General features: G+C 44.1%; 1 protein-coding gene across 1 annotated transcript in view; it reads right to left on the bottom strand.

The window, feature by feature from the left end:
- The window catches only part of MACROD2 (mono-ADP ribosylhydrolase 2), a 2,039,061-nt gene that overhangs the window by 131,717 nt on the left and 1,880,174 nt on the right, over nt 1–27,170 (bottom strand). Inside the window, exons 12-13 of the mRNA XM_030194677.1 lie at nt 26,032–26,094; nt 9,691–9,753 (exon numbers count right to left, since the gene is read on the bottom strand). Coding sequence (XP_030050537.1) covers nt 9,691–9,753; nt 26,032–26,094 — 126 coding nt within the window. The remainder of the gene's footprint in view (nt 1–9,690; nt 9,754–26,031; nt 26,095–27,170) is intronic.

Raw genomic sequence — 27,170 nt, 5'->3', positions numbered from 1 at the left:
CATTGAGAAGCATGGAGAGCAGCGCGATGGGCAGGAAAGAGGGGGCTCTTTCCTGCCCCGACGTCACTAGACCACCAGGGAACATGGAATCCTGTAAGTACACAACGGAGGTCCAAAACCCGGACAAGACGCACCGGAGCACCTAGGTTTTAGAGGAGGGAAAGAGGAAAATTTTTTTTTTCCTATTTCCCTCCTCTAAAACCTAGGTGCATCTTATGGTCCGGTGCGTCTTATAGTCCGAAAAATACGGTATATAAGGTCTGCCATGTAGACTGGGGCCTCGCCGTGAATAATTTTATGAACCAGGGTGCAGATTTTGAACGCAATTCGCTCTCTAATTGGTAGCCAATGTAGCTTTTCTCATAAGGGCTTGGCACTTTTGTATTTCATTTTTCCAAATATGAGTCTGGCTGTGGTGTTTTGGGCAGTTCGGAGTTTCCAAATGATTTGTTCTTTGCATCCGGCATAGATTGCATTGCAGTAGTCTAGGTGACTTAGAACCGGCTACGGAATATTTTCCTCGGGAAGAAAGGTTTTACTCGTTTAAGTTTCCACATTGAGTGGAACATTTTCTTTGCTGTATTTTTTGCTTGACTCTCTAGCGTGAGATTTCGGTCGATTGTAACTCTGAGAATTTTCAGGCTGTCTGAAACAGGAAGGGTGTAATCTGGGGTGTTTATATGGGTGAGTTTGTGCATGTTGTGTAGTGATGAGAGGATGAGACAGTGTGTTTTTTCTGCGTTGAGTTTTAATTGAAATGTATCCGCCCATGAGTTCATGATTTGGAGGCTAAGTTTGATTTTGTTTGTGATTTCTGTTAGCTCATGTTTGAATGGAATGTATATCGTGACATTGTCTGCGAAAATGTAGGGGTTAAGGCCTTGGTTGGATAGGGATTTGGCTAGTGGGGTCATCATTAGGTTGAAAAGGGTCGGTGATATAGGTGATCCTTGGGGTACTTCACATTCTGGTTTCCACGGTAGTGATGTGTTCAAATTTGCTATCACTTGGTATGTTCTTGCGGTTAGGAAGCCATTGATCCAACTGAGTACGCTTCCACCGATCCCGAAGTATTCTAGTATGTTTAGTAGTATTTTATGGTATGACCCAGTATGGCTATTTTTATGTTCTTATGCGTTAGTAAAAGTGCCCCAAGTCAGCTTAGAGCACAGATACCAATCTAAATTAGAATCTTAAATATATTCCCACCTTTTTAACTACCTACCACATTATGGGGTACCTTTATCAAGCCACGCTAGAAAATGGCTAGCTCTGTGATTAGTGCTTGGGTGTGCTATGCACTCCAGCATTAGCATGTGGCCATTACCACTGGGAGACCTTACTGCCACCAATATAGGAGGCGGTAAGGGCTCCTACACTACTCCTGTGATAATCGGGTAGCGTGTGGTAATGTGCCTGTGCTACCTAATTAATTCAGGTACACCAACTCTCTGCCCCTAGACATGCCTCCTGCAGCAGAAAAATAAAAAATATTTTTTACCGTGGAAGTAGCGCATACTCCTGGCTAAACTACCGCGGGACCCCTCAGTACATCCTACAGTATTGCCCTTTTACCGTGCGGTAGGCCTTAGTAAAAGGTCCCCTATGAGATTTAGCCAAAGGCTTATCTTCCAAAATTTTCTCTAAATGAATATGATCCAAGAAAATATAAAAATTAGAGGTATAATTAAGCCTTCCGGGGGGGGGGGGGGGGGGGGGGTTTACCCCAACTACTAAGACTTTGGGCTTCAACTGAAGAAAATCCTTCCTTCTCAACTGTGTAGATTTTGCTATATCAGGACACATCATTATTGGTTGGTCATAAAAGGATACTTAAAAAAAAAAATAAGCTTATAAAACCAAAATTTTCTGTTCTTCTGACTGAAAAACAACCAAAAGTGTAGATCTTTTAGTAATTATATCTTGAGAAGACTCTAAGGGCTCCTTTTACAAAGCTGTGCTATCAATTAAGGTGCGCTAAATGCGAAGAAGCCCATCGGAATAGAATGGGCTTCTTTGCATTCAGCATGCTGTTAATCGGTAGTGCAGCTTTGTAAAAGCAGCCCTACGATATTTGTCACATTTAAACTATCAGGAAACTTAAGTAAATCCATTTCACCATCTTGATTTACCACTGCTGTACCCCTCAGCAAATAATAAATATTTTCAATTAGTTTAAACTCAGGATCAACTTGCGAGATATTTTTAAAATACATTTTAAACAACTCAAGACAAGATAAATCATGGGTAGCAGGAAAATTGCAAAATCTTAGCCCTAGACATATTCTCAATTGCTTCCAATTGAGATGTAGAGACAAACTATCCCTGGTAATAGAAACAATTGCTGACTGTAATATAACAACTCGAGAATCTATTTTATCTAAATGCTGCTCAGCATTAAGTACCCTGTTTTCATGATCCAACATTTTTGTAGAGGAGTCCTCAGTAAATTTAGAAAATTGTAACAGATTGCTCTGTAGAGTCTTAGCAATCCTCAAATCAACTGACTACACATCTTTCAAAGATATTTCAGTAGAATCAGTAAAGGAAGAAGAGTTTGTAAATGTAACTTGAGGCTCAACAGTAGTAACCGATAATTTAATTAGAGTAATTCAATATCTGTTTCTTCTCCAAAGATTGGCAGAGGCTTCTGCTGAAGTTTTTACCCCAGCGGGAGGATCGGTTACTTCGTGAGCTAGAGAACCAGTCAACTTCTTCAATTCAGCAGGTTGAGGGGGTGGAGTTTGATCACCCGATAATAAGGAAGAACATAAGCATTGCCATACTGGGACAGACTGAAGGTCCATCAAGCCCAGTATCCTGTTTCCAACAGTGGCCAATCTAGGTCACAAGTACCTGGTAAGATCACAAAACAGTACAATATATTTTATGCTGCTTATAGATTTTTCTTTTAGTAAAATATCCAAACCTTTTTTAAACCCTGCTAAGCTAAACACCTAGAGCACTGGGAGTAGGGTTGGGAGATGAAATTGTTGGGGAGGGGGCTTAAACTTTATGGGGGTTAGAAGGAAGGAGGAGCCAGGAGGGGGATCATGGAATTTTCAAAAGACTTTTTTGAGTTATGCAGATGCTGACCCGATAGTCAGCTGGCACGCATAAGCTCCTGGCAGCCTGCCCGCCCAAATTTAGACCCCCATATTCAGTGCTGGTCTCCGGATATGGTCCAACACAGAATATTGGGGGTTAATTTAGCTAGTGATGATCAGCATTTAAAAAAAACACTGACCACTGCCAGCTGAATATCGTGGGGTCTTGTTTCTATCCAGAGGCAAGACTTTTTAAAAAATATTCCAATACCTCAGTTTACCTATTAAGTATTTGGTAATAGTAATACTTTACTCTCCCCACAATACTTTAAATAGGGTTGTGTGTGTGTGTAGGTTGGGGTTTTTTATTTTTATAATTTTTACAATCTGAGCATCACACCTGCCTTGCCAGGCATCAATTTTGGCCAAATATTTAGCCACACCCAGTCTATGTATGGTTGAGTGAATCAGTAGTGAGCAGAAGATGACACAATGTCATCATGGCATCTTTTTGCAAATTATAATGCACAATTACCAATTTATCTGCAGTTCTGAAAGATTCAAATAAGAAAACAGTGAATATAGCAGGTCAATCAGTACTTCCAAATGTTTTCTTGCAGCCAGCTAAGAATCTTTCTGTTCTTGCTTTTGGACTAGTTTCAGACTGTTCATTTCAAAACTCTTCCAGCTCATAAATATTCTTAGGTCCCCTGATATACACTGAATGTTGACTTCTCTCCATAGATTTTCAATAATATCCAAGCCTGGAGTCAGTGAAAACCATTCTAAAACCTTCATCTTTTTCTCTTGTAATTCATGGTTGATTTTAAGATATGTTTCAGATCATTGTCTTGCTGAAATATCCAACCTCTTTTCAGCTTCAATTTCTTCAATGACTGTGGAACATTAGCTTCTAGGATATGTCTATTTGTTTATTTTGATTAATTTATAGCCTGTCTAATCTAGCTATTCTAAGTGTGTAACAGGTAGACACTAGAAATAAAACACATATTGTATCTTGTTATATACTGCCTTGAGTGAATTCATTCAAAAAGGTGGTAAATAAATCCTAATAAAATCAATAAACACAGCAATCAAAAATCAACATAAGTAAAGCCATGCTGAGTCATACCAAGGTACATCAAACATTGCATCCTGTCTCCTACAGAGTCCAGTCCAGATCAAAAGCACCCAGCATATCCCAAAAAGTAAATCTTTCTCATAGCTCATTTCCAAAGTTATGCAGTATGTGATCAAGCTAGCACTCGGGGCCCCACAGAGAAGCAGCTAATCCCTGAACTACAGTTCCCAGACGCCCTTGGAAGCAGGAGAGAGGAGGGTAGCCCCAAAAGGGTGGAAGGGATTTCCAACCCCAGCAGGGGGAGCTTGCCCAGTGCTAGGGGAGCCAGTTACTCCCTTCCCCACTAGAGGGAGAAGGGAAGGTGAAGCTCAGTCCCTTAGCTGCATCTCTGGTATATAATTCCCTCCAGCTACGAGAGAGGGAAAGATTTCTGGGTGGCTTCCAGCCACCAGAAGGGAGAGGAAACTGAGTGAGAGAGAAGCTGCCTTGGAGTAGGTGGAGGACAGGAAGGGCCTGCCACTGGAGCTTCCCTGGGGGGGAAGAGTAAGCTGCCATGGAGTGTGAGAATGTAAATGTAGCTCTGTCCAGCACATGAAAGCAGTGTGAGAGGCCACAGAGGTGTGGTGCTGTGAGGTAGGAGGAAAGCTGCCAGCCCTGTTTGGTACAGGGTCCTCCTGGGTGCTGTGAAGAGAACAGGGTCATTAAGTAGTGGTTTCCTTTGAAGCAGTCGCGTAGCTACGTGGGGCCTGAGGGGGCCTGGGCCCCCGTAGATTTCGTCCTGGACCCCCCTCCCGACAACCCTCTTGACCCCCCCCCCGCGTGAACCCTCCCCCACCGCCACCTACCTTTGCTTTTGCTGGCGGGGGACCCAATCCCCGCCAGCCGACGTCCTCTTCGTCCTGCAGTCAGTGCAAAAAAGTCTTTGTTCTGTTGCATGCTGACATCCTGCATGTTGTATGTGCAGGACGTCAGACTCAGAGAACAGCTTCGTTCTGTTCTCTGAGTCTGATGTCCTGCCCTAACTTGCTTAGCCTATCTTCATAAGTGATGTTTCCATGACTTTCGTTGCCTTTTCCCGAGTCTGTCTAGTGCTGCTATATCCATTTTGAGATTCAGCAACCAGAACTTCACAGAACACTCCAAACACAGTGGCTCCATGCGCCTAAGTAGCATAATGGTTAACCCTGAACATTCCATTTGCTTTTCTTGGCACTATCCACAATAAGTACAAGATCTTTATTTTTAGCTGGTGATTCCTAACACAAAATTCAGCATTTTGTATGTGTAGTTCGGAGTGTTTTTTCCTATGTGCATCACTTTGCACTTTTTCATGATATATTTTATCTGCCCAGTTCCTTAGACTCATAAGCTCTTTCTGGAACTCCTCACAATCCTTAGGCATTTTAATGACTTTAAATAATTATGGACAAGTTTACTAAAGAATAGCATGTGCTAATGGACATTAGCACGTGCCAAACCACGTGCCAAATGCTATATGTTCTATTTTATACCTATGGGCCATGTGGAATTTAGCGCACACTGATTTTTAGGATGCACTAAACTTTAGTAAAAGGGCCTGTGACAAAACAGTGGGTTTGTAAGTTTGTAAACTGTATTGATTGTTTCTTGAAGTGTATTTCTCTCGTTTGGCCAGCAGGTGGTGCATGTTTATATTTAAAGCCATTACAGAGAAATGACTGTTCCTTCTTTAGTTAGCACACAGAGAAGAAGTTAACCTGCAGTGATATGGGCCAGCTACTTTTAAAACTTGTTGTTCTGGGCTCTGATTGGCCCAGGAGCTCAATTTCAGCTAGGATGTACTGGCTTTTTCTCCAGTCTTAGCCAGGGAGAAGAGAGAGAAAGATCTCTTTGCTGAGGCCCTGTGAACAGTTATAGTTGACAACCTGTGAGCAGCTATATGTTCTGATCTCTCCAGGTACTACTTAGATAGTAAGCAAATGTTTAGATAGTGTTATAATTGATCCATATTTCAGTTACATGTTATTGTTCTGCTAATTGAACATTTTCTGTTAATTGTTCAAATTTTTCATGACAATAAACATTTTTAGTTTATTGCCTCTGCTTGTCTGCACTGACTAACGATCCTGGTGGTTTGTGTGTTGGGTCTGTGGGTGCTTTCTAAGAACTGTGGGACCACTGGGAATGTGACCTCAGTAACCTAGAAATCAGTGGGGATAATTTAAAAGCAGGAGACTCACCCAGAGGTGGTTGGGACCCAGTCAGTGGGAGAAGGGTGCTCGTGTAGCGCACAAGTGGCAGGTGCAGGCGGACCTGAGCTGTGCTGGGGATAAACCCTCTAAGTGGCCGCGGGGTAACCCCAGGCAGGTGGCTAAGTGTTTTGTGACAGATCTTGTCCCTTTTTTGGGGCAGCATGGTGGAATTGTCAGGCTCAGTGTATGGGAGAGGGTCACCATCCACTGAGTGGTTCCAGAGTTTTTTTCATCTGTAGCCTCCAGTCAGAGAGCACTTTGAACACGTGCAGCAATATCAGGGTCCTTCCTCGTTCAGTTTCTTTGGTAGTGTTAGGAGATTATCAGTGTGCTGATGGCAACTGGTAGCAGACCTTAGACACCAGATAAGCCTGACCTAACAAACAAGCAACCAGATGGCATTGGCAAGGAGGAGATGCAGGACTGGCCTGTGCAGAGTTCTTCTGAGGGGAGACCAGACTGCTTGTGCACAACGGCCCGTGCGTTGGCAGGGCCTGGTGCCATGTCAGCTGAAATCCGTCAGAACTACATGATAGAGCAACAGCAGCTAGATCAGCTGCAGCGTGAGGAATGGGAAGAGCGGCAGTGGTGAGAGAAACAGGAAGTGTGATAATGGCAAGAGGACCGGAAAGAGCGACAGCGACAAGAGGAGCATGAATTCCAGCTGCAGAAAATGAAGCTGGAGATGGAAATGGCTCATATCCAAAGCTCCAACCCAACCCCTGAGCAGAGGTCAGAGACAGGGGCCACAGCTCAGATCGGGCCCAACTTATTTTCACAGTTTGATGATACCCGAGGTGACATGATTGACAACTAAGTGCCTTTGAGAGAATTTGCTGCCTCAATGAGATTCCTCAAAGACTGGGTGCACTATCTGGGTGGAAAGCTCACTGGTAGAGCACTTGAGGCATTTCAAGGACAGTCCATGGAGATATGCTTGCAGTTTGAGGAGGTGCGCAAAGCTTTGTTGAACCGTTATGTCATTACCCCCAAGACCTATAGACTAAAATTTGGGACTTTGCAAAAGGGGGTAGATATAATCCCAGCGAGTTTGTGATTCAGTTAAGATTGTCATCCAGAGGTGAGGAAACATGTTCAAAATCACCAGCTCTGTACTCCAGAGAAGGTGGCTGATTTGGCTGACATCTTAATGGCTAACCGTCCCTGGTTGGGAAAGAGACACTGTCCTTATTTGCAGCAGCTGGGATCTAAGGGTAGCCAGGGCCCTAAGCCAAATATCCCTGCAACCCTAGAGACTGTCATCAAACCCTCCACATTGTTCTCCAAAATCCTATAGACTTTAGGCATGAACGTCCTTGTTATCAGTGTGGACGTACAGATTGATGCAAGAACTGCAAGGCTCTTTAGTGCAGGCTTGGGATTATCTGTGCAAAGTTGGGTGACTCCAGTCCCACAAAGGAGGCCCACGCTGCAGCACAGAAAGTTACTGGTCATTCATCAAGCAAAGAAGCAGATGAGTTTCCACAACACTACAGGACCCCAGTAACTGTTAAGCAGACCCAGGTGGCTGGGCTTATGGACAATGGCTCTAGCACGATTTTATTACAACCAGAGCTAGTGCCGGAAAATGCATATACCATGTTGGACCATAGTTTAGAAACATGGGTGATCACACTGATACTGTCCATGTAGATGAAATGTTTTATCTTAGCTTGATCAAAAGTAGTACTCAAGGATTGCATTAGTAGGTTGAAAAGGGAGGGGGAAAGTGGGGAACCCTAGGGGATCCCACTGGAATTGCTCCACCTGTTGGAAAGAATCATGTCCTTGTTAGAAATACAAAAATATATCTAGCAAGAGTTCTCTTATATATGGCTCGACTTCCAAATTAAGTAGTATTATAAGGAGGAAAACACCTCAAGAAGCTCACAATTGCAATAAGCAACAAGAGCAGGGCTGCTTCACCATTGGCCCAAAAAATCTCCTTATGTATATAAACAGCATACACGCAATGAATGTCTTCATTCCAACATTAAACATGCTAATTGTTTCATGCTGTATTGTTGTGTTCCAAAGTTGTATCTTGTATCTTGTTAGAAAACCATGGAACAAAGATAAGACATAGCCTTGGATGCCGAAGTGGTTCAGAATTTGGGTCATCAATTCAAAGTCAACTAAGTCAAATGCACTGCTTAGATCAAACTGAATAATAATCACACATTGTCCTTTGCAAAATAGCTCTTTAGCATACGCCACCAGGGCTGATATGGTTTCAGTGCTATGGATTTTCCGGAAGCCAGATTAGGAAGGCTGCAAAATGCCAAAATTTTGAAGATAACAGTCCATTTGTTCTGCCACACAGTCCTCCATAATTTTGACAAACAGGGGAATGGATGCAACTGGTGTTAATTCCTCACATCAGACATGACTGATTTTAAAGTTTTTTGGTATGGGTGTTAGGACAATGTTGCTTCCAGTGAGGAGAAATTTTCCCTAGAGCAAGTGAAAGTTTAGCCATTGAGTAAGGGCCTCAAATAGTGTTGGGGAGGCTAGCCTAATTAAGTAAGGAGGACAGGCATCCATACAGCAGACTAATTTAGCATATTTTGTAAATAAGCGTTCCACCTCTGAGAGTTGTATCTCATCAAACTGCAACCAGATTCTATTGACTTGTGTCGAAATGGGAGCATTAAATGGTGGGGCACAGCAAAAATGAGATTTTAAGCTAAGTTGATTTCTGGTTGTCTGCATCTTGTTTTGGAACAAGATGGGGAAGTGTTGTCCCCGGTGTTTATTAGATAAACCGCTACTAAACGGACTTGGAAAAATCCACAATTCCAGGAATAACATGTATAGAATGTTTGTACGTTTGGGAAGCTTGCCAGGTGCCCTTGGCCTGGATTTGGCCGCTGTCGTGGACAGGATGCTGGGCTCGATGGACCCTTGGTCTTTTCCCAGTATGGCATTACTTATGTACTTATGTAGATGGTTTACCTTAGTTAGTTGATCAAGGATGGAGAATAATTTTCTGGTATCTATTTTATCATTCCCAACTATGTTGGAGTAATAATCTCTCCTCTTCCTGGCCAGTAGAAGCTTATACTCCTGGATCTTTAAATGCCATGCATTCTTGTTTTCTAAGGTAGGAGAACGCCTCCAGAACTGCTCTAATCTTCTACACAAATGTTTTTGAAGCATAAGTTCCTGGTCATACCATTTATCTGATTTTCTAATTAATTTTCAGTTTGCATTTGACTGGAGCTAAGGTTCCAAGAATTTCTTCACATATAGATTTCCAGTTTTCAAAATGAGACACACACTTAGATCATTAAGAATACAAATGTTTTAAATAAATAAATAAATCCTATACCTTTATCCTTGCTTGATTCAGTCTCTTCTGTCAAGCTGGATATTGTAGCAGATTTTTCTTCAACTGTCAAAACAAAAATAGAGGGAACCTTACTTATCAAGGACTATATTCAGTAAATGGTGCTCAAAATTCGGCGTAAATAAAAATCAGCACAGAGCGCTATTCTATAAACAGCACTCCAAGTTGGACGCCATTTATAGAATAGCGCTAAGAGCTGATTTCTGTGCCAAACTTTGGGTTCAAGGATTTACACTAATTGAAACCTGGTGTTAATTCTTTATTTATATATTTTTAATAGTCATAATTCCTTATGAATGATAATACACATATCAGTGAAACCTGGTGTTAATCCTGACATGTAATTTAGGCCCAGACCCCTGTTATTCAGTAATACTGCGCACATCTTTAGTGCATGCCCCTGACCTTCCCATTACCCTCCTATGACCACGCTCCCTTCTGAGTTGTGCACTAAAAGATTTGCGTGCGGATCCTTATAGAATAGTGAAGCCTATTTTTAAAGGCACAGCAAGCGGGGAAAGCATGCAGAGCATGATTCAAGGAATTCTTTCCAACTTCTCTGCATGTATGTGTGTGTGTGTATGTACCCACATCCACCTGCACTTGTATCTACATTGCCAGTAAGTGTAGTTTTCTATGTTTATCTATTTTGTTTATATGCACCTGGGTGTAGGTGAGCTGGTATGTTTGTATATATGGGCATATGTGTGTGTATGTGTTTATTTCTAAGTGTGTGCAGGAATGCTTGCATATGCGTGTTTCTATGAGTGTATTTATATTTTTGTTGGTCTTCTGCATATCTGCGATTGGGAGAAGAGATAAGAGGCAGGTGGGGTTGTTTAAAAGGTACAGTTCCTTAATCACTATGTGATCACTATGAATAAATGTTTGTATGCTGCAACTGTTGGAACTGCTTCTCACATAGAAATGCACTGGGTCATATTTATTTTGGATGGGGGTGGAGGGGGGCTTCATTTCTGTTCCCTGCACCAAAGAATGCAGAAACAGCTTAACAATTCCCCCAAACTCGCCTCCTACCTACCTGTGACTAAAGCTACCGTTCAGTGCTCTATCCTCAGTAATCCTGCGTGTCTATGTGTGGTGCAAGTATTGTATCTTTGGAGGGGGGTTGCTAATGGTGCTGAAGGTAGTTTTGGGATGTGAATGAAGTTTGGAGTGTGCTGGGCTACTTGTAGAGGGTCGTTCTTGAGGGTTGGGTGCAGTGTGCAAGATGGTGGAGAAGCTGCAAGGGGATAGCTTTCGGGAGTGGGAGCAGTTTGCAGGGCACTGGGACAATTGTGAGGGTAGTTTTGGGGGCAAGAGATCATGTAGGATGTTGGATTTTGGGGATGGTGCAGTTTGCAAGTAGGTGGGGGCCACTGGAGTAGTTTGTGGGGAGTACTGTTTGGATGTGGGGCAGACTGTGGGATGGTGGGGCAGTTGTAGGGTAGTACCTTTGGAAGTGGGGCAGTTTTCAACATGGAAGAGCACTTGTGGGAGTAAATTTGGGAGCTGGGGTAGTTTGCAGGGTGTACAGGAGTTGTGTGGGCTAGTTCTTAGGATGGTGCAATGTGGGGGATGATGAGGCTATTTGCAGGGAAGATGATTTGGTCGTTAGAGCAGCTTTCAGGGTGGAAGGTCAGTTTTGTGGTAATAGTTCTTGGAGGTAAGGCACTTTGTGGAGTGTGGCAGTTGCAGGGGTGGGGCAGTTGCATGGTGGTGGAGCACTTGTAGGCAGTGGTGTGCTGGAGACGGCTTGCACCGGCTCACAAGAGCCGTTGGTTAAATTTTTAAGAATTTTGGGAGCCGGTTGTTAAAGTAGCTACTTTAACAACCGGCTCCCAAAATGTGGGCTTGGATACCCTCCTGATATCGGCATTCTCCTCCCCTATGTCTGTGGCTTTTAGGCATCTTTTGCGCCCCCTCCCTTTCTGCGCTCAGGTTTTGCCCCCCGCACCTCCTTGCCTCTTGCCGGCCGCGGGGCGCTTCATCTCTTAAAAGCGGTGCTGGTACACATCGGCAGGAAATAGGAACAGACTGTTTCAGTCAATCCCGGGGCCCCTCCTAAGCCCTCGTGGGTGGGGAAGGCTGAAGGAAAGCCCCTGGGATTGGCCGAAGCAGTCTGTTCACTGTCAACATATACCAACACTGCTTTAAAAAAACTAATCACGCCGCGGCCTTTTCTGAGTGACTGGCTCTCCACTCATTGCCATCAGCAGCGGTCTCCGTGCCCCCCGGCCCCCCTTCAAACGGCCTGGCCTGTGCCCCAGCGCAGAGACAGACGCCAGATGGACGGTGTGGCCGATCCGCTCCCAGAGTCAGAGAGAGCAGATCATCAGGAGAGAGGGAGCCGTGGCGCCAGCAGAGAGGATGGAGCCAAAGCAGCTGCAGAAAGCATGAGTCTGGGATGGGAGATGGATGGAGCGTGGAGCGAGCCAGAGTGGATCAGATCGGATATCATATGAGCTGCTGCAAGTACATTGTTGTGCTTAATTGTTGGTAGCATTTTTATTTAACGTCATTTATATTTTCAAACGTGCCAACCATCTTGTGCAGCATACGGATGAACTAGAGAAAGTATAATTTTTATAAGTAGACAAGTAATTTGTTATAAATCGTAATCTGTTTGTCATTTGGAGGGACTGGTTATAGGGACACCCTAGCACGTGTTATATACATGCAGAGATTTTTTTTCTCCTGGTAAAGGACCAATAAAACAGATGTCATGTTATGAGAATCAGGTGCTCAACATTCAGTTTCTATCTATCTATCTATCTATCTATCTATCTATTTACCAGGGGCGTAGCCACGGGTGGGCCTGGGTGGGCCCAGGCCCACCCATTTCCACCCAAGGCCCACCCAAGGCCCACCCAAAAATAATGGATCAAAACCACAACCGCGATCGCCATCGTGATCGCAACCGCAGCTTCACTTGAGTCTTCTTTTCTCTTTCCCCTCCCTCACCCCTGCCGTAAGCAATAGCATCCGGTTTAAATTAAGGGCGGGGCCAGCAGTGATTCGCTGAGCACTCCAGAGCCTTCCCTCTGCCACGATCTGCCCTCTGGGAAACAGGAAGTTGCGCTGAAGAGAGCTGATCGTGGCAGGGAAGGCTCTGGAGCAGGTCTCTTCATCTGTGATCAGTGATAGTGAGGGAGGAAAACGGAGTGAGTGGCTGTACCTGTAGGGTGGGAGAGGGACAGGCTGGGAGACAGTGGCTTCACCTGCGTGGGGGTGGGAGGTGGAGGCTTGAGGCATAGGGAAGGGATTGGAGAGAGGTTCTGGACCTTCAAAAGGGGGGGGGGGTTGGCTGGAGAAAAGGGAGAGAGATTCTGGACCTGCAAAAGGGGGGAGATGGCTGGCTGAAGGGAAGGGAGAGAGGTTTGGGACCTGCAAGGGGAGAGGTTGCTGCTTGGAGGGTAGGGAGAGAGTTTTGGATCTGCAAAGGGGGGTGGTGGCTAGCTGGAAGGAAGGGAAGTTCTGGACCTGCAATGGGGGGTGGCTGGCTGGCTAGAGGCAAGGGAGAGAGATGCTGGACCTGAAAGGGGGGGAGGAAGATGGAGGGAAGGATGAGAGGTGCTGGACCTGCAAGGGAGAGAGGCTGGGGGCTGGAGGAAAGGAAGAGAGTTGTTAGACCTGCAAGGGGGGCAGGCTGGAAGGAAGGGAGAGAGGTGCTGGACCTGTGGGGAGGGGGCTAGAGGCTGGAGGGAAGGCCTGCATGGGGAGGCTTGAGGGAAGGGAGAAAGGTGCTGTACCAGGAGGAGAGATTAGAGGGAAGGGAGAGAGATGGCAGATCAAGGGGATGAAGGAAGAGGGAGACAAATTGTTTAACCCACAGTGGGAGAAAGAGCCAAAAGCTGGAAGAGAGAAGCAGAGTAGCTGGATAGGTGGGGTCGGAGAGCAAAGAGAGACATTGGTGTGAGTGAGGAAGAAAGGGGAGATACAGAAACAGACGTGAGATGCTGTATTGGAATAACATATGAACACAGAGGGGTAATGCCTGACAGAGAGGGGGGAATGTGAGAATAGAGAGGCTATGCTGGACACTTGGAGGGAGGGGTATATGGTCACAGGGGAGAGATTCTAGACATAGGGGACAATAGGAACTCAAAAGGGAGATACTGGGCATGTGAGGGCATAGGGACACAAGGGGTGATGCTGGACACAGGGGTAGGGGATAGAAGGGTGGTGATGGATGCAGGAATTTGAACATACTGGAGATACTGGACAAGGAACTATAGGGACACAGAGATGGGAGATGGATGGTGGACATGGAGAGAGAAGAAATGACAAATAGACAGGAGACCCTGGTAAGTGAATTAAGACAGAAGAAAGCAGAAACCAGAGACTAGAACCAAGCTGATTTGAAAAATAAAATAACCAGACATCAAAAGGTAGAAAAAAAATCATTTTTTTTCAATTTTGTGATTAAAATGTGTCACATTTGGAATGTACATCTTGCCAGAGCTGGTGTTACACATGGCTGGAGCCCAGGCCATAAATTTGGGAGGGAACTCTAAAGCCCATCACCAGACTGCACTGCCTTCAGCTTCCATCATGCTTGTGGCTCTCTCTGGCCAGGCCGCCAGGGGACCAAGAGCAATTGCTCTAGTTGCACTCCAACACCATCCCTGGCACGTACTATGTTTATATTTTGCACAGGAGGAAATGCATTTCTTTCTGTATCTCTGGTATTGTATTACATGCAAGTTTTGGCTTTTTGGGGTTTTGGTTATATTTATGTTTATACATTTTAGTCAATTATTCTATATTTGGCATTTTTATTCCGTGTGTGTGATCGAGGTATTCTGTTAGCATGAATTTTCTATGTAGCCTTCTGTAGTAAGTTTGGTTTGTTTAGTTTTCCCAATAGATGTATTGATATTTTACGGCCCCACTGTAATATGTAGGGCAATGCCTTTTTCATAGATAGGATCCTTCTTTTGGAAGTTAGTGCTGGCATTGTAGATTTGCATTAGGTTATGAGTGACATTTTGTTTTAAAGATTGTTTAATTTACTATATGGCGGCTGTTGAGATTACGGTGAGTTTTATGGGGAAATGTCCTAACTCTGCTCTGTACCCATTGGGGGAGGGACCGGGGGTTCTGTGGATGCAGAATTTATTTGCCTTTAATACTAGACTATACTTTCTGGGATCATTTCTATAGCGTGTAACTGGAAAGATATGTTGAAAAGTGTTTGGTCTTGCTATACAGGCTAAGTATGGTTGTTAGGGACCCGAGGCTCAATGGAGGCGGAAGAGTGTAATCTCTTGTACTTCCCCCTGAAGCCTGCACTGCTACCCTTATTGAAGTTATTGGGAGTGGAGTAGAGCTGGAGCATGGGGTGGGGTATCAGGTGACAAGTTTTTCAATTTCAAAAAAGTTGGCAACCCTGGTGCCCACCCATCTGACTTGTTGGCCCACCCAAAAATTGCTTTCTGGCTACGCCACTGCTATTTACTTATGGCATTTTATCCCATATTAAACATAAATTACATTGGAACCTGGGAACATTCAAAATCTTTTTGTTTCCTTGAGAGAGTAATGCATTGCCCCCCCCCCCCCCCAGGCTCTCTCCCCGGCTATAGCCAGCTCTGCAATTTGGGGGGGGCGCAAAGGGGGACTGGGGAGAGAGCCTGTTGATAAACATTTACCAGCACACCGCTGCTTGTAGGGGATAGTTTTTGGGGGTGGAACAGTTTGAGGGTGGGGCAGTTGCAAGTAATAGTAGCAGTAATTATGGGGGGAGGGGTAGTGTTGAGGGGTAGTTTTTGGGGGTGAGGAGAGAGGAAAATGAGGCAGGGCAGTTTAAAAAGAATAATTTCCTAATTGCTATGTTTCCACTATATGCTGGCTTTATGCTGCCACTGCTGGAACTGCTCCCATAGAACTGAATTCGGACATTTGGGTGGGAAGGGCTTATGTTCTGAAATTCCTTGTTGTATTTGGTCAATTTCTGAAACTGATATGTCTTTTGACTTGTTTTTACCCCATGCCAGGTTTTATCACAGTCTGTTAAATTTTCAGAGATACATTTTGCTCCCAGACACAGACAGATGGATAGACACTCTCAAACCCAAATGGATAATTCTTTCCAATTTTCTTTGGGTTGGTAAGAAAAAAAGATAAATATAACAGGATGGTTATTGTATAATTTGAAACATCTAACTTCAGGGGTAGCCTGAGAGGGATCCAGGGCCATGTGCAGACAGTCATTGCAGCCTCATTTGCATAAGTCAGTAAGGGTGAAAAGCAGGGCCAAAAAGCATGGCCAGATACGAAGGACACAGTCACTGAGCGGTTGGGCCTATCTAATTTAGATGGTTACAAATTATAGCTATATACATAGTGACACCTACAGGCTGATATTAAGTGCTATTTAACGGGCCAGGAATGACTCCTGGCTGGTTAAATAGCACTTAATCAGCTATCTGCGAATATTCAGCGGGAGGGAGTCAGTTATCTCCTGCAGAATATTTGCAGTCAGTGCATAGCGGCTAATTGAGTATATCACACGATATAACCAGCTATCTGCAAATATTCAGTGCTTCACCAGCCAAGTTAAGTGGCCACAGTGGACTATGAACATAGCTGGCCAGCACTGAATATTGACTTAGCTATGTTTATAGTGGCAAATAATAAAACGGATATTCAATGCCGGTCACTAGAAACGGCCCTGCATTGAATATCTGGGCTCACCGCCAACTGTGGGAGTTAGCTGGGCTGCCTCCCACGGTCTGAATATTGATCCCTTTGTGTTTTAGGGATCACTGCTAAATATGCAGGTACAAGTGGAATGTCCATAGCAGACATTTCACTTATATCTGCTTTTTCTGTGGCCCAGGAAGGCATACAGGCAGAATTTTATAATAGGATACCTATATGAAAAGTTCCAAAAGGTACCTTTTTAAAGCTACTACTACTACTACTATTTAGCATTTCTATAGCGCTACAAGGCATACGCAGCACTGCACAAGCATAGAAGAAAGACAGTCCCTGCTCAAGAGCTTACAATCTAATAGACAAAAAATAAATAAAGTAAGCAAATCAAATCAATTAATGTGAACGGGAAGGAAGAGAGGAGGGTAGGTGGAGGCGAGTGGTTACAAGTGGTTACGAGTCAAAAGCAATGTTAAAGAGGTGGGCTTTCAGTCTAGATTTAAAGGTGGCCAAGGATGGGGCAAGATGTAGGGGCTCAGGAAGTTTATTCCAGGCGTAGGGTGCAGCGAGAAAGAAGGCGCGAAGTCTGGAGTTGGCAGTAATGGAGCTGTGTTATAGCACAGCAAAGGCATTTGTATTCTTTCCAAGCCAATAGAAAGAATTATACAGAAGCGGTCAATAATGCCTGCCTGTCTGTCGGTCGGTCTCTCTATCTGGAGGCAAAGTAACTGTCGGCAAATTTAATGATATGGAATTAAATTCAGCATGGGGGGAAAAGCTGTTAAAAAGACAAATCAAGTTCAAAAATCGGCCAGATCAGACTGGAGATTCCAGAGAAAAAAAAAGTGGCCCAGTTCATTTCTATGGCGGAAGCAGTTCCAGCTTCTACAGTATAGAAACTAAGTCAAAGTGAAACAGAGCAGTAAGGGAATAACTCATTTCAAGCTCTCTCACCCCTTTCTCTACTGCTTGCATTCTTGAATAGTCATCAACCCCTAACTGATCACCACCCGAACTTCTCCTACCCCACAAATTTGGCTCTCTAGCCCACAAACTGTCCCACCCCAAAAACTACCCCTTTGCAAATGCCTCACCACCCCACTATCTGCCTCCCAGTGGTGTAGCCAAGGGTGGGCTTGGGTGGGCCCAGGCCCAGAGGCATAGCGAAGGAGGGGGTTGGTGACCACTGGGGGAGTAAGGGGAGGTTATCCCGATTCCCTCCAGTGGTCATCTGGTCAGTTTGGGCACCTTTTTGAGGCTTGGTCATGAAAAAAATGGACCAAGTAAAGTTGACCAACTGCTCATCAGGGACGCCCTTCTTTTTTCCATTATCGGCCGAGAACGCCCATCTCTTAAGCACACCCCAGTCCTGCCTTCGCTATGTCTCCGACACGCCCCCGTGAACTTTGTTCGTTCCCGCAATGGAAAGCAGTTGGGGACGCCCAAAATCGGCTTTTGATTATGCTGATTTGGGCGACCCTGTGAGAAGGACACCTATCTTCCAATTTGTGTCGAAAGATGGGTGTCCTTCTCGTTCAAAAATGAGCCTGTTTGTGAGTTAAAATTCATATTGTTAACTTATTTTACCTCTAAATTTCTGATATTCTGCTTAATCTCCCTCTGCATTAAAAATTCCACATCATTTCACAGGAGTGAAATATAGCCATTTCATTTATGTCTCTAGCGAACAGAAGTGATTATTAGATATTAGATACTGGACTTTAAAAATTAACCTTGTTTCGAGATTTAAAAGCACAAAATATTGATAGAATAAGCAGTTCTACAAGCAGAGGCATTTTTGAAAGAGAAGGGCACCCATCTTTCGACACAAATCGGGAGATGGGCATTCTTCTTTCATGGCCGCCCAAATCGGCATAATCGAAAGCCAATTTTGGGCGTCCTCAACTGCAGTCCATCGCGGGAACGAACAAAGTTCACGAGGGCGTGTCGGAGACACAGCGAAGGCAGGACTGGGGTGTGCTTAAGAGATGGGCGTCCTCGGCCGATAATGGAAAAAAGAAGGGCGTCCCTGATGAGCATTTGGTCAACTTTACTTGGTCCATTTTTTTCATGACCAAGCCTCAAAAAGGTGCCCAAACTGACCAGATGACCACTGGAGGGAATCGGGATAACCTCCCCTTACTCCCCCAGTGGTCACCAACCCCCTCCCACCCTAAAAATGTTTTTTTTTTTTGCCAGCCTCTATGCCAGCCTCAAATGTCATACCCAGCTCCATGACAGCAGGTCCCTGGAGCAGTTTTAGTGGGTGCAGTGCACTTCAGGCAGGTGGACCCAGGCCCACCCCCTACCTCTTACACTTATACTGGTAAATGTGAGCCCTTCAAACCCCACCCGAAACCCACTGTACCCACATGTAGGTACCCCCCTTCACCCCCTAGGGCTATGGTAGTGGTGTACAGTTGTAGGGAGTGGGGTTTGGGGAACTCAGCACCGAAGGTAAGGGAGCAATGCACCTGGGAGCAATTTCTGAAGTCCACTGCAGTGCCCCCTAGGGTGCCCAGTTGGTGTCCTGGCATGTCAGGGGGACCAATGCACTACGAATGCTGGCTCCTCCTATGACCAAATGCCTTGGATTTGGTCGTTTTTGAGATGGGCATTCTTGGTTTTCATTATCGCCGAAAACCGGGGACGACCATCTCTAAGGTCGACCTAAATGTTGAGATTTGGGCGTCCCCAACTGTATTATCGAAACAAAAGATGGACGCCCATCTTGTTTCGATAATAGCGGTTTCCCCGGCCCTTCACCGGGACGTCCTGAGAGATGGGTGCCCTTAGAGATGGTCGTCCCCGTTCGATTATGCCCCTCAAGGTCTCCTAGAAAATCTCAATTCCTAGGAAGAAGATACTTCAAAGGCACTGTCTGCGTAATTAACTTTCCACTGTTAATTGTTGCCAAAGAAAAACTGGCTGTTTGCTATGCTGAATAGTTAGAGAGCTCAGTAGTCTTTCCTACTTTAAACAAGAATGTGTTTTTGGCCTAGTAAACCAAACATCTTCGTACATCCCAGTAATCTGAGGAAGAAGAAACAATAGACTCCCCCATCTGCCTAGAGGACACAAACTCAAGAGGCAAAACACTTATCTAGCTATACCCACACGAATACCTGCCTACTACCATCAAGTAACCTCTAAAACTATAACTACAATGAGGGACCGATGCAGAAAGTTATTGGGGGCAAGTGGATTGTGTTGGGGGAGGGAGGGATACTCAACTAACCCTTCTTTGCTGTCCTGGACCTCGCAAATAAGCTTTCTTGTACATGCATCAAAAGCCATTCTTCACATTTTTAGGGGAATAGTTAATGGCCCCATTACCATTCATTTTAATGTGGTATGCAGCCATGTTTACTAGGCAAGTTAACATCTGCACTCAACCCTTTTATGCATTGCTTGTCCAGCAACCTGCACATTAACCCCACAGTTTGGCTTGGATTCCCTATGCCATTGTTGGTGCTGCTTTCACCCCTGCCTCAGTACTTCAGGGTGGTTCTGATAATGTTGATGCAACTTTATCCCCCTCCTGGTGCCTTAATGGGAGCCCCCTTAAAGATCAAGGCATGATTACAACAAATAAATGTATAAAACAGAACAATAAGAATAATAACAGATCTTCCCACCCACCCACCCATTACTTTTCAAAGCAAACCTTCTGATTCTTGAAGAACTATCCAATCAGTTCCATCAATATTCTACCCACCTGTTTCTTCCTCAATTCTTCTGCTCTCAAGCAGTAAATTCAACCGATCACACTATTCATCCCTAGGGGTATATAACCAGCTTTCAACTACATTCTGCTATTTCAGTCTGAATGGCTATGGATAAAGAATTCCACAGCTGGGGATCGACATGGGCAAAAGTCTAGTACATTGCAGCTGGGTATGTTTGTTTTCCACTGGCAATCTCAAATGTCATCAAATAACTGCAAATTAAAATATGCTTAGCTGCTAAGATTACTTGCAGAAGGGTACCACAGCATATATCTATCCATTAGGACTAGCTGCACAAAAACTGCATCGGTTTATATTTTTCAGTACATTGTGACGACTGCACATGATTAATTTTCATTCTTTTTGACAGACTACTCTGAAATGTGAGAATATACAAAATAAGTCCAGAAAAGATATAACAACATCTTTTCTTTTCTATTTTGTGTCCTTGTCTCTCAGTGATAAACAAAAAGGTACTTCATTCACATTTCCACATATTTATAGCACTGCAAAAATCCTTCTACAAGTCTGAATTCATAAACACCACTGTAAAATTGGTTGGTATTTCTCACAAGCTGCTTGCAGCTTATAGGAATCCTCTCAAGAGACAAACCTCATAGTTTTATGTACCTGTGCACAGTGAGGTAGCTAAACAGTAGATTGATGATAAGAAAAGTCTAAATGTATTCACCACATAAAAGCATAAATACACATAAATACTTAAAAGCCCGACATGACCATGTTTCGCCCTTTCAAGGTCGAAGCAGCCATATTGGAAGGGAAGAGTGAGGGGGCTGTGCTCCTGCCCCCAATGACCACCACTGTACCACTAGGGATGCAGGTATGCCTGGGGGGGGGGGGCTACCTGGATAGCAGGGAGGGTTGGGGGAGGGGCAGGGAGGGCATTTGGGGGAGTGAATTTCTTTCCTTGGAGTGGGGGAGGGAGCAGGGAAGGAGAATGATTTGTAACAGGGCAGGAGGGGGCTTGGGGCACCACATTTTTAAAAACATTATGTGGGTGCCAGCTTGCTATTCAGCCGGGGTCCGCATAACTGTTTTATGTGGGCCCTGGCTGAATATTGGCCTGTATAAGATCCGGGCGGCCAGCCCACCTGAAATGAGTCCCCAATATTCAGTGCTTTTGCCCAGACATGCCCCGGTGCTGAATATCGGGGGTTAATTTAGCTGACAACAATCATCATTTATAAAAACGATGACCGGAGGCAGCTGAATATCGGGGGGGGGGGGGGGAGGATGGGGGTCTATTTATTTATTAAGAGACATTGACTGTTAATGGGGTAGTTAGTGCATGCTAAGAGTTAACATGATGTCCATAGCAGTTATATAATGACAATTTCTGCATCGGCTGCCTAAGGTATCTGGGGGTGTGAGATGGGGAGGGAGTAGGTGGCCACTGCACCTTGTAAATATTGAAGAGGTAGTTACTGTGCAATAACAATTCACACAGTAGGTAAAATGGCACATTTAATGGCCCTCAATAAGTGTTGCTACCTGCATCCCTCTATCTGTAATGTAGTTAATACATATTCATACATTTTTCTCTGCATACACTGAATGGGAATCTGCTGGGACTGCCCCACCTCCAGATTAACACAGAAGTTTTGCAATAACTGTGTGTTAATTTTGGCATTTACTGTGGGGTGACAGCCAAACCTTATCACATGTTAAATAGGCCCCATAGTGCCAGTTATTTCTGCGTTGCATTATGGTTATCACTTCCAAAGTGTCTTTAATATGTCACATAGAATAATTGTTCATCTACTTATCCACAATATAGGTAGAGCATGAGTGATAACACTACATGCTTTATGCAGTGGCGTAGCAAGGGCGGGGCGGTGGGGGCGGTCCACCCCGGGTGTCAACGGGTGGGGGGTGCATCCGTCCACCCCCCCTGGCGCAGCGCCTCCCCCCCACACGGTCCCCACCTGTCTATGAGCTCCATCCATCTGCAGCGCTGCTGTAAAAATCGCTTCATCGGCCCTTCCCTCACTCACTCTGTCCCGCCCTCTGACGTAACTTCCTATTTCCTCAAGGGCAGGACAGAGTGAGTGAGGGAAGGGCTGACGAAGCGATTTTTACAGCAGCGCTGCAGATGGATGGAGCTCGTAGACAGGTGGGGACCGTGTCGGGGTGGCGCTATGCCGGTGGGGGGGGGGGGGTCCACGCTGGTGGGGGGTGTCGTGTTGGTCTGCACCCGGGGGGGGGGGGTGCAGCGGCGATCCGCCCCGGGTGGCAGCCGCCCCCGCTACGCCACTGTCTTTATGATAAGCTTTCTAAGAACATAAGCACAGCCATATTGGGACAGAGTCTATCAAGTCCAGAATACTGTTTCCAACAATGGCCAATCCAGGTCACAAGTACATGGCAAGATCCCAGAACAGTAAAACAGATTTTCTGCTGCTTATCCTAGAATATGCAGTGGATTTTCCCAAGTCCATCTTAATAATGGCTTATGGACTTTTCTTTTAGGAAATTATCCAAACCTTTTTTAAACCTTGCTAACTGCTTTTACCACATTCTCTGCAAATATTTTCTTTGATTTGTTTTAAATTACTACTTTGTAGCTTCATTGTATAGCCCCTAGTCCTAGTATTTTTGGAAAGAGTAAGAAAGCAACTCACGTCTACCCGTTACACTCATTATTTTATAGACCTCTATGATATCTCCTCTCAGCCGTCTTTTCTCCAAGGTGAAGAGCCCTAGCCGCTTCAGCCTTTCCTCATAGGGAAGTCGTCCCATCCTCTTTATCATTTTCGTCGCCCTTCTCTGTACCTTTTCTAATTCCACTATCAGGCTCATTTTCGAAAGAGAAAAACGTCCAAAAAGTGGCATGTCTGCCTTTGGATGTTTTTCTTACAAAAATGTCCAAGTCAGTACTTTCTAAACCTATTTTTTGACATTTTTCTCTGACGTCCGCCAGAAATGCATCCAAATCTCAAGGGGGAGTGCCAGGGGCGTGTTCAGGGTGGAACTTGGGCATTCCTAAGAGTTAGACATTTTTCAGCCATAATGGAACAAAATAAAAACGTCTGGGACTAAAACTTAGACATTTTGAGCTAGACCTGTTTTTATAACGAATAAGGCACAAAGAGATGCCCTAAATAACCAGATGACCACTGGAGGGAATCAGGAATGACCTCCCCTTATTCCCCCAGTGATCAAAAACCCCCTCCCATGTCCCCAAAAATGTGATGAAAAACATTACTTACCAACCTCTATGCCAGCCTCAGATGTTATGCTCAGGTCCATTAGAAGAGCATGCAGGTCCATGGAGTAGTTTAGTGTTGGGTGCAGTGCAGTGCACTGCAGACAGGTGGGCCCAGGCTCCTACCTCCTCCTAACTGTTACACTTGTGGAGGAAACTGTAAGCCCTCCAAAACCCACTGTACCCACATATAGGTGCCCCCTTCACCTGTAAGGGCTATGGTAGTGGTGTACAGTTGGGGGGTAGTGGGTTTTGGGGGGTAGTGGGTTTGGGGGGGGGGGTCTCAGCACACAAGGTAAGGGAGGAATTGTAAGATATGTACTTGGGAGCAGTTTATGAAGTCCACTGCAGTGCTCCCTAGGGTGCCCTATTGCTGTCCTGGGATGTCAGGGGCCCAAGTCTACTAAAAATGCTGGCTCCTTCTACATCCCAATGGCTTGATTTTGTGCGTTTTGCAGTTGGATTTTTTTTTTTTTTAAATGGACCCCCCAAAAACCCCCATCCAAATCAGAAAACATCCAAAAAACAAAACATCCACAGTATTTTCGAAAAAAAAGATAGACATTTTTCTTTTTCGAAAATGACCTCCTTTCCTATTCGGATTTTGAACATTTTTTGCAAAATGTCCAAAGTTGGACTTAGACGTCATATCGAAAATGCCCCTCTATATCTTTCTTGAGATGTGGTGATCAGAATTGTACACAGTATTCGAGTCTTTCATGAGGTACTTTGTCAAATGCCCTTTCAAAATCCAGATGCACAATATCAACCAACTCACTTTTATCCACGTTTGTTCACTCCTTCAAAGAAATGTAGAAGATTGTTGAAGTAAGATTTCCCTTCACTAAATCCATGTTAGCTTTGACTCATTAAATTATGCTTTTGAATATGTTCTGTAGTTTTGTTCTTTATAATGGTCTCTACCATTTTGCCCGGCACCTACGTCAGGCTCACTGGTCTATAATTTGTCAGATCACCTCTGGAACCTTTAAAAAAAATTGGCGTTACGTTGGCCACCAGCCAATCTTCCAGTACCATGCTTGATTTCAAGGATAAATTACATATTAAGATCTGCCTTGATGTTTGCTAGGGATGATTGTAGTTTTAAAGAGCCTGGAAGAGCATTCCAGAGTTGTGGTCCTAGAACTGAGAAGGAAGAGTGCCTGATGTGTTAATGTATAACATGATAAAAGGGGATTACAAGCTGGTTTCGTTGAACTGACCATATAGTTCCTAAAGGATTGTACGGAATTAAGTTCGTGGAGAAACACTATGGTTCTCCAGTGGCCAAAATTTTGTGAACTAAAAGTATGATTTTATAAATTTATATCGGTGTTTAATCAGTAGCCAATGAGCATTTTTGTGGTGTGGTGTAACATGATCATATTTCCTTAAATTGGTAATCAGGCAGATAGCAGTGTTTTGAATAAGTTGAATATCGTTCCTTTTTATACTTTAACAAAAAGATTTAAATATAAAATCATGTGTGTTCAAGGCTTCTACAGATGGGGACATAGAGGCAGGGATGGAAACAGAGCCTGCGGGGAAGAGAACAAAGTTTGTCCCTGTGCCATTCTCTAGCTGCTACCCAAACAAATCCTTTTAAATATCAACCTCTTGGAATATAAGCACTCCGGAGCATGGAAATATCTACTGCACCTGTATGTAACAGGCCTTGAGCTTGAATTTGCAAATGGGTAAGTAATTATATCTAAAATCCAAATCCTCACACTATTGTTAAAGAGACAAAAGCAGAGGGTAGTAATATGATTCAATTTTCGTACTGAAAAGACACATTAATATGATTATCGAGCAAAGTTTAGCTCCCTGATCATAATCTATATATATAAAAGGCAACCCCAACGTTCTATGAAGCCTCCAGCCGGAAGTGTGAAGCGCCAGAAATATCCGGTTTCCCCATGAGTGAAGGAAAACAGCACAGCACGAAATCCCTCTCTCTGTAACAGTGAAGGACTCAGAGGGGGGAGGAGAGGGATGCCCTCACTCTCTCTGTAACACAAACACAGCAGGAAACTTAACACTGAAGGACTGGACTCCGAGGGGGGAGGGGAAGGGAGAGAGGGCAGAGGGCAGGGACACTCCCACATGCACACTCTGAAGAAAACCTTGCTAGCCCCCCCCCCCCCCCCCCCGTTTCATTTGCATCAGGGGCTTTTTTACTAGTGACTTATAATATGCCCACCAAGACTACATGGAAACTTGCAAGCCACAGGTCAGACTGAATGGGTGGGCTTGAAGAAAATTCCAGAGAGAGAATACAAGAGGAAAGAACTGTTATATAATATGATATATGTGCCCAGCTTTAAAATCACTGCTAGATTAAACAATAGTATGCTTTGTCTTTCTTTTATGCAGGCATGCCAATATTGATCACTATCCAAGCTATAGTGTAAGAGGGGTATTTTTGATATGGTGTCTAAATCCAATTTTGGACATTTTGGGTCTTCAGCTATGGAGCACTTTTGATAAATATATCCAAATATCTGCTTTTATGACAGATGATATTTATTCTACTATTTGGCCTCAGAGGAAAAAAAAACTATGGATGAATTAGGCACAAAATGAACACATTCTAGATCTTTGGGAAAAACTGCATAGACTTGATAAAACAAATAAATATATTTTCAGTGAATAACACAGTTTACTAGTATAGACACAATAGGAAGCTTTAATGAATTCCATACATACCTATTTCTTGACTCATCCCCTCCATTTCTTCAGAAGTTTGCTTTTCTTCCATACCATGATCGTCTATTAAGAAAATAAAAAAAGTGTTAATAACAAAATCACACTAAGATGGCTGACGATAACTGCAATATTACTTACTAGCAATAAAAGATATGTTGTGAATTAGTCTTGATCGTGGTCTAGTTATGGGGTGAGTAATAGAGCTATTACGACATATATAATGATGTTTTACTAACATAAAGGGCTTTATTGCACATCTTGTGGTGTAAAATTGCATACATATAGAAACAATAAATACCCAAGAAGGCCAATGGTGCATGATGCTGGGCTGCTCCATGATGCTCTTTTTCTTTCCCATTTATTGCCATGATTATGAGCAAAAAGGTTGGGTAAACTAAAGAGTACTGTCTCCAGGTCCCGAGATGCTGTCGCTATCAGTGGGATAGCTGGAATCTTCATGAGCAACCCTCACTAGCAGAGTGGTAAAGGAAGGACCATCCCACCCTGAGAAAGTTGTTTTGTTGAGCCTAGTCGCCCGCACTCCTCCTCAGCCTGACACTTCTAGCTTGTTAGTCGCTGACGGGAAGGAGACCATTTTGCCTACTTAAGGCTGGCGTGAGCCCTATGCTTTTAGGCATAAGGAAGGTTCTTTCACCCAGGCTTTTAATGAGCTCATACCATTTGTGGCAAGGTATTGAGAATAACAGCAGTGCAGAGGCTCAAGTGGAGTCCCCAATGGATTTGGTAATGGATGATTCTTTGAACCAACCTCCCTGTGCAGCATGTGAACCACTATTAGGGTTGATGAAAAAACTGTCTGAGGGTTACTTGATTATTTGGCAAACAATATCCAGCTTGGATTTAACTGTGAGTAAAATTGACCAAGTTGGGAGGTTTCTTGGGGAGACTGAGAATTAGCTGTAAAAGATAGATGGGACTGAGGGATTAGATGCGATTAAAAAAAAGTTAATTTAGGATTGTTCTGTGTATTATAAATTGGAGTGCCTGAAAAACTGATTGAGATGCTTTAATATTAGAGTGCTGAGTTTTCCACAGATCACTTCTATGATTCCAAGGGAATTATTTAGAAAGTATCTAACTGAAGTCTTGAAACTTCCAATAAGGCTACAACCCAGCTA

Source organism: Microcaecilia unicolor, chromosome 3 (genome assembly GCF_901765095.1).
Source record: "Microcaecilia unicolor chromosome 3, aMicUni1.1, whole genome shotgun sequence".
NCBI classification, from domain to species: Eukaryota; Metazoa; Chordata; class Amphibia; order Gymnophiona; family Siphonopidae; genus Microcaecilia; species Microcaecilia unicolor.
The sequence above is the reverse complement of the archived record's forward strand: the minus strand, read 5'-3'. Positions and strand labels throughout refer to the sequence as shown.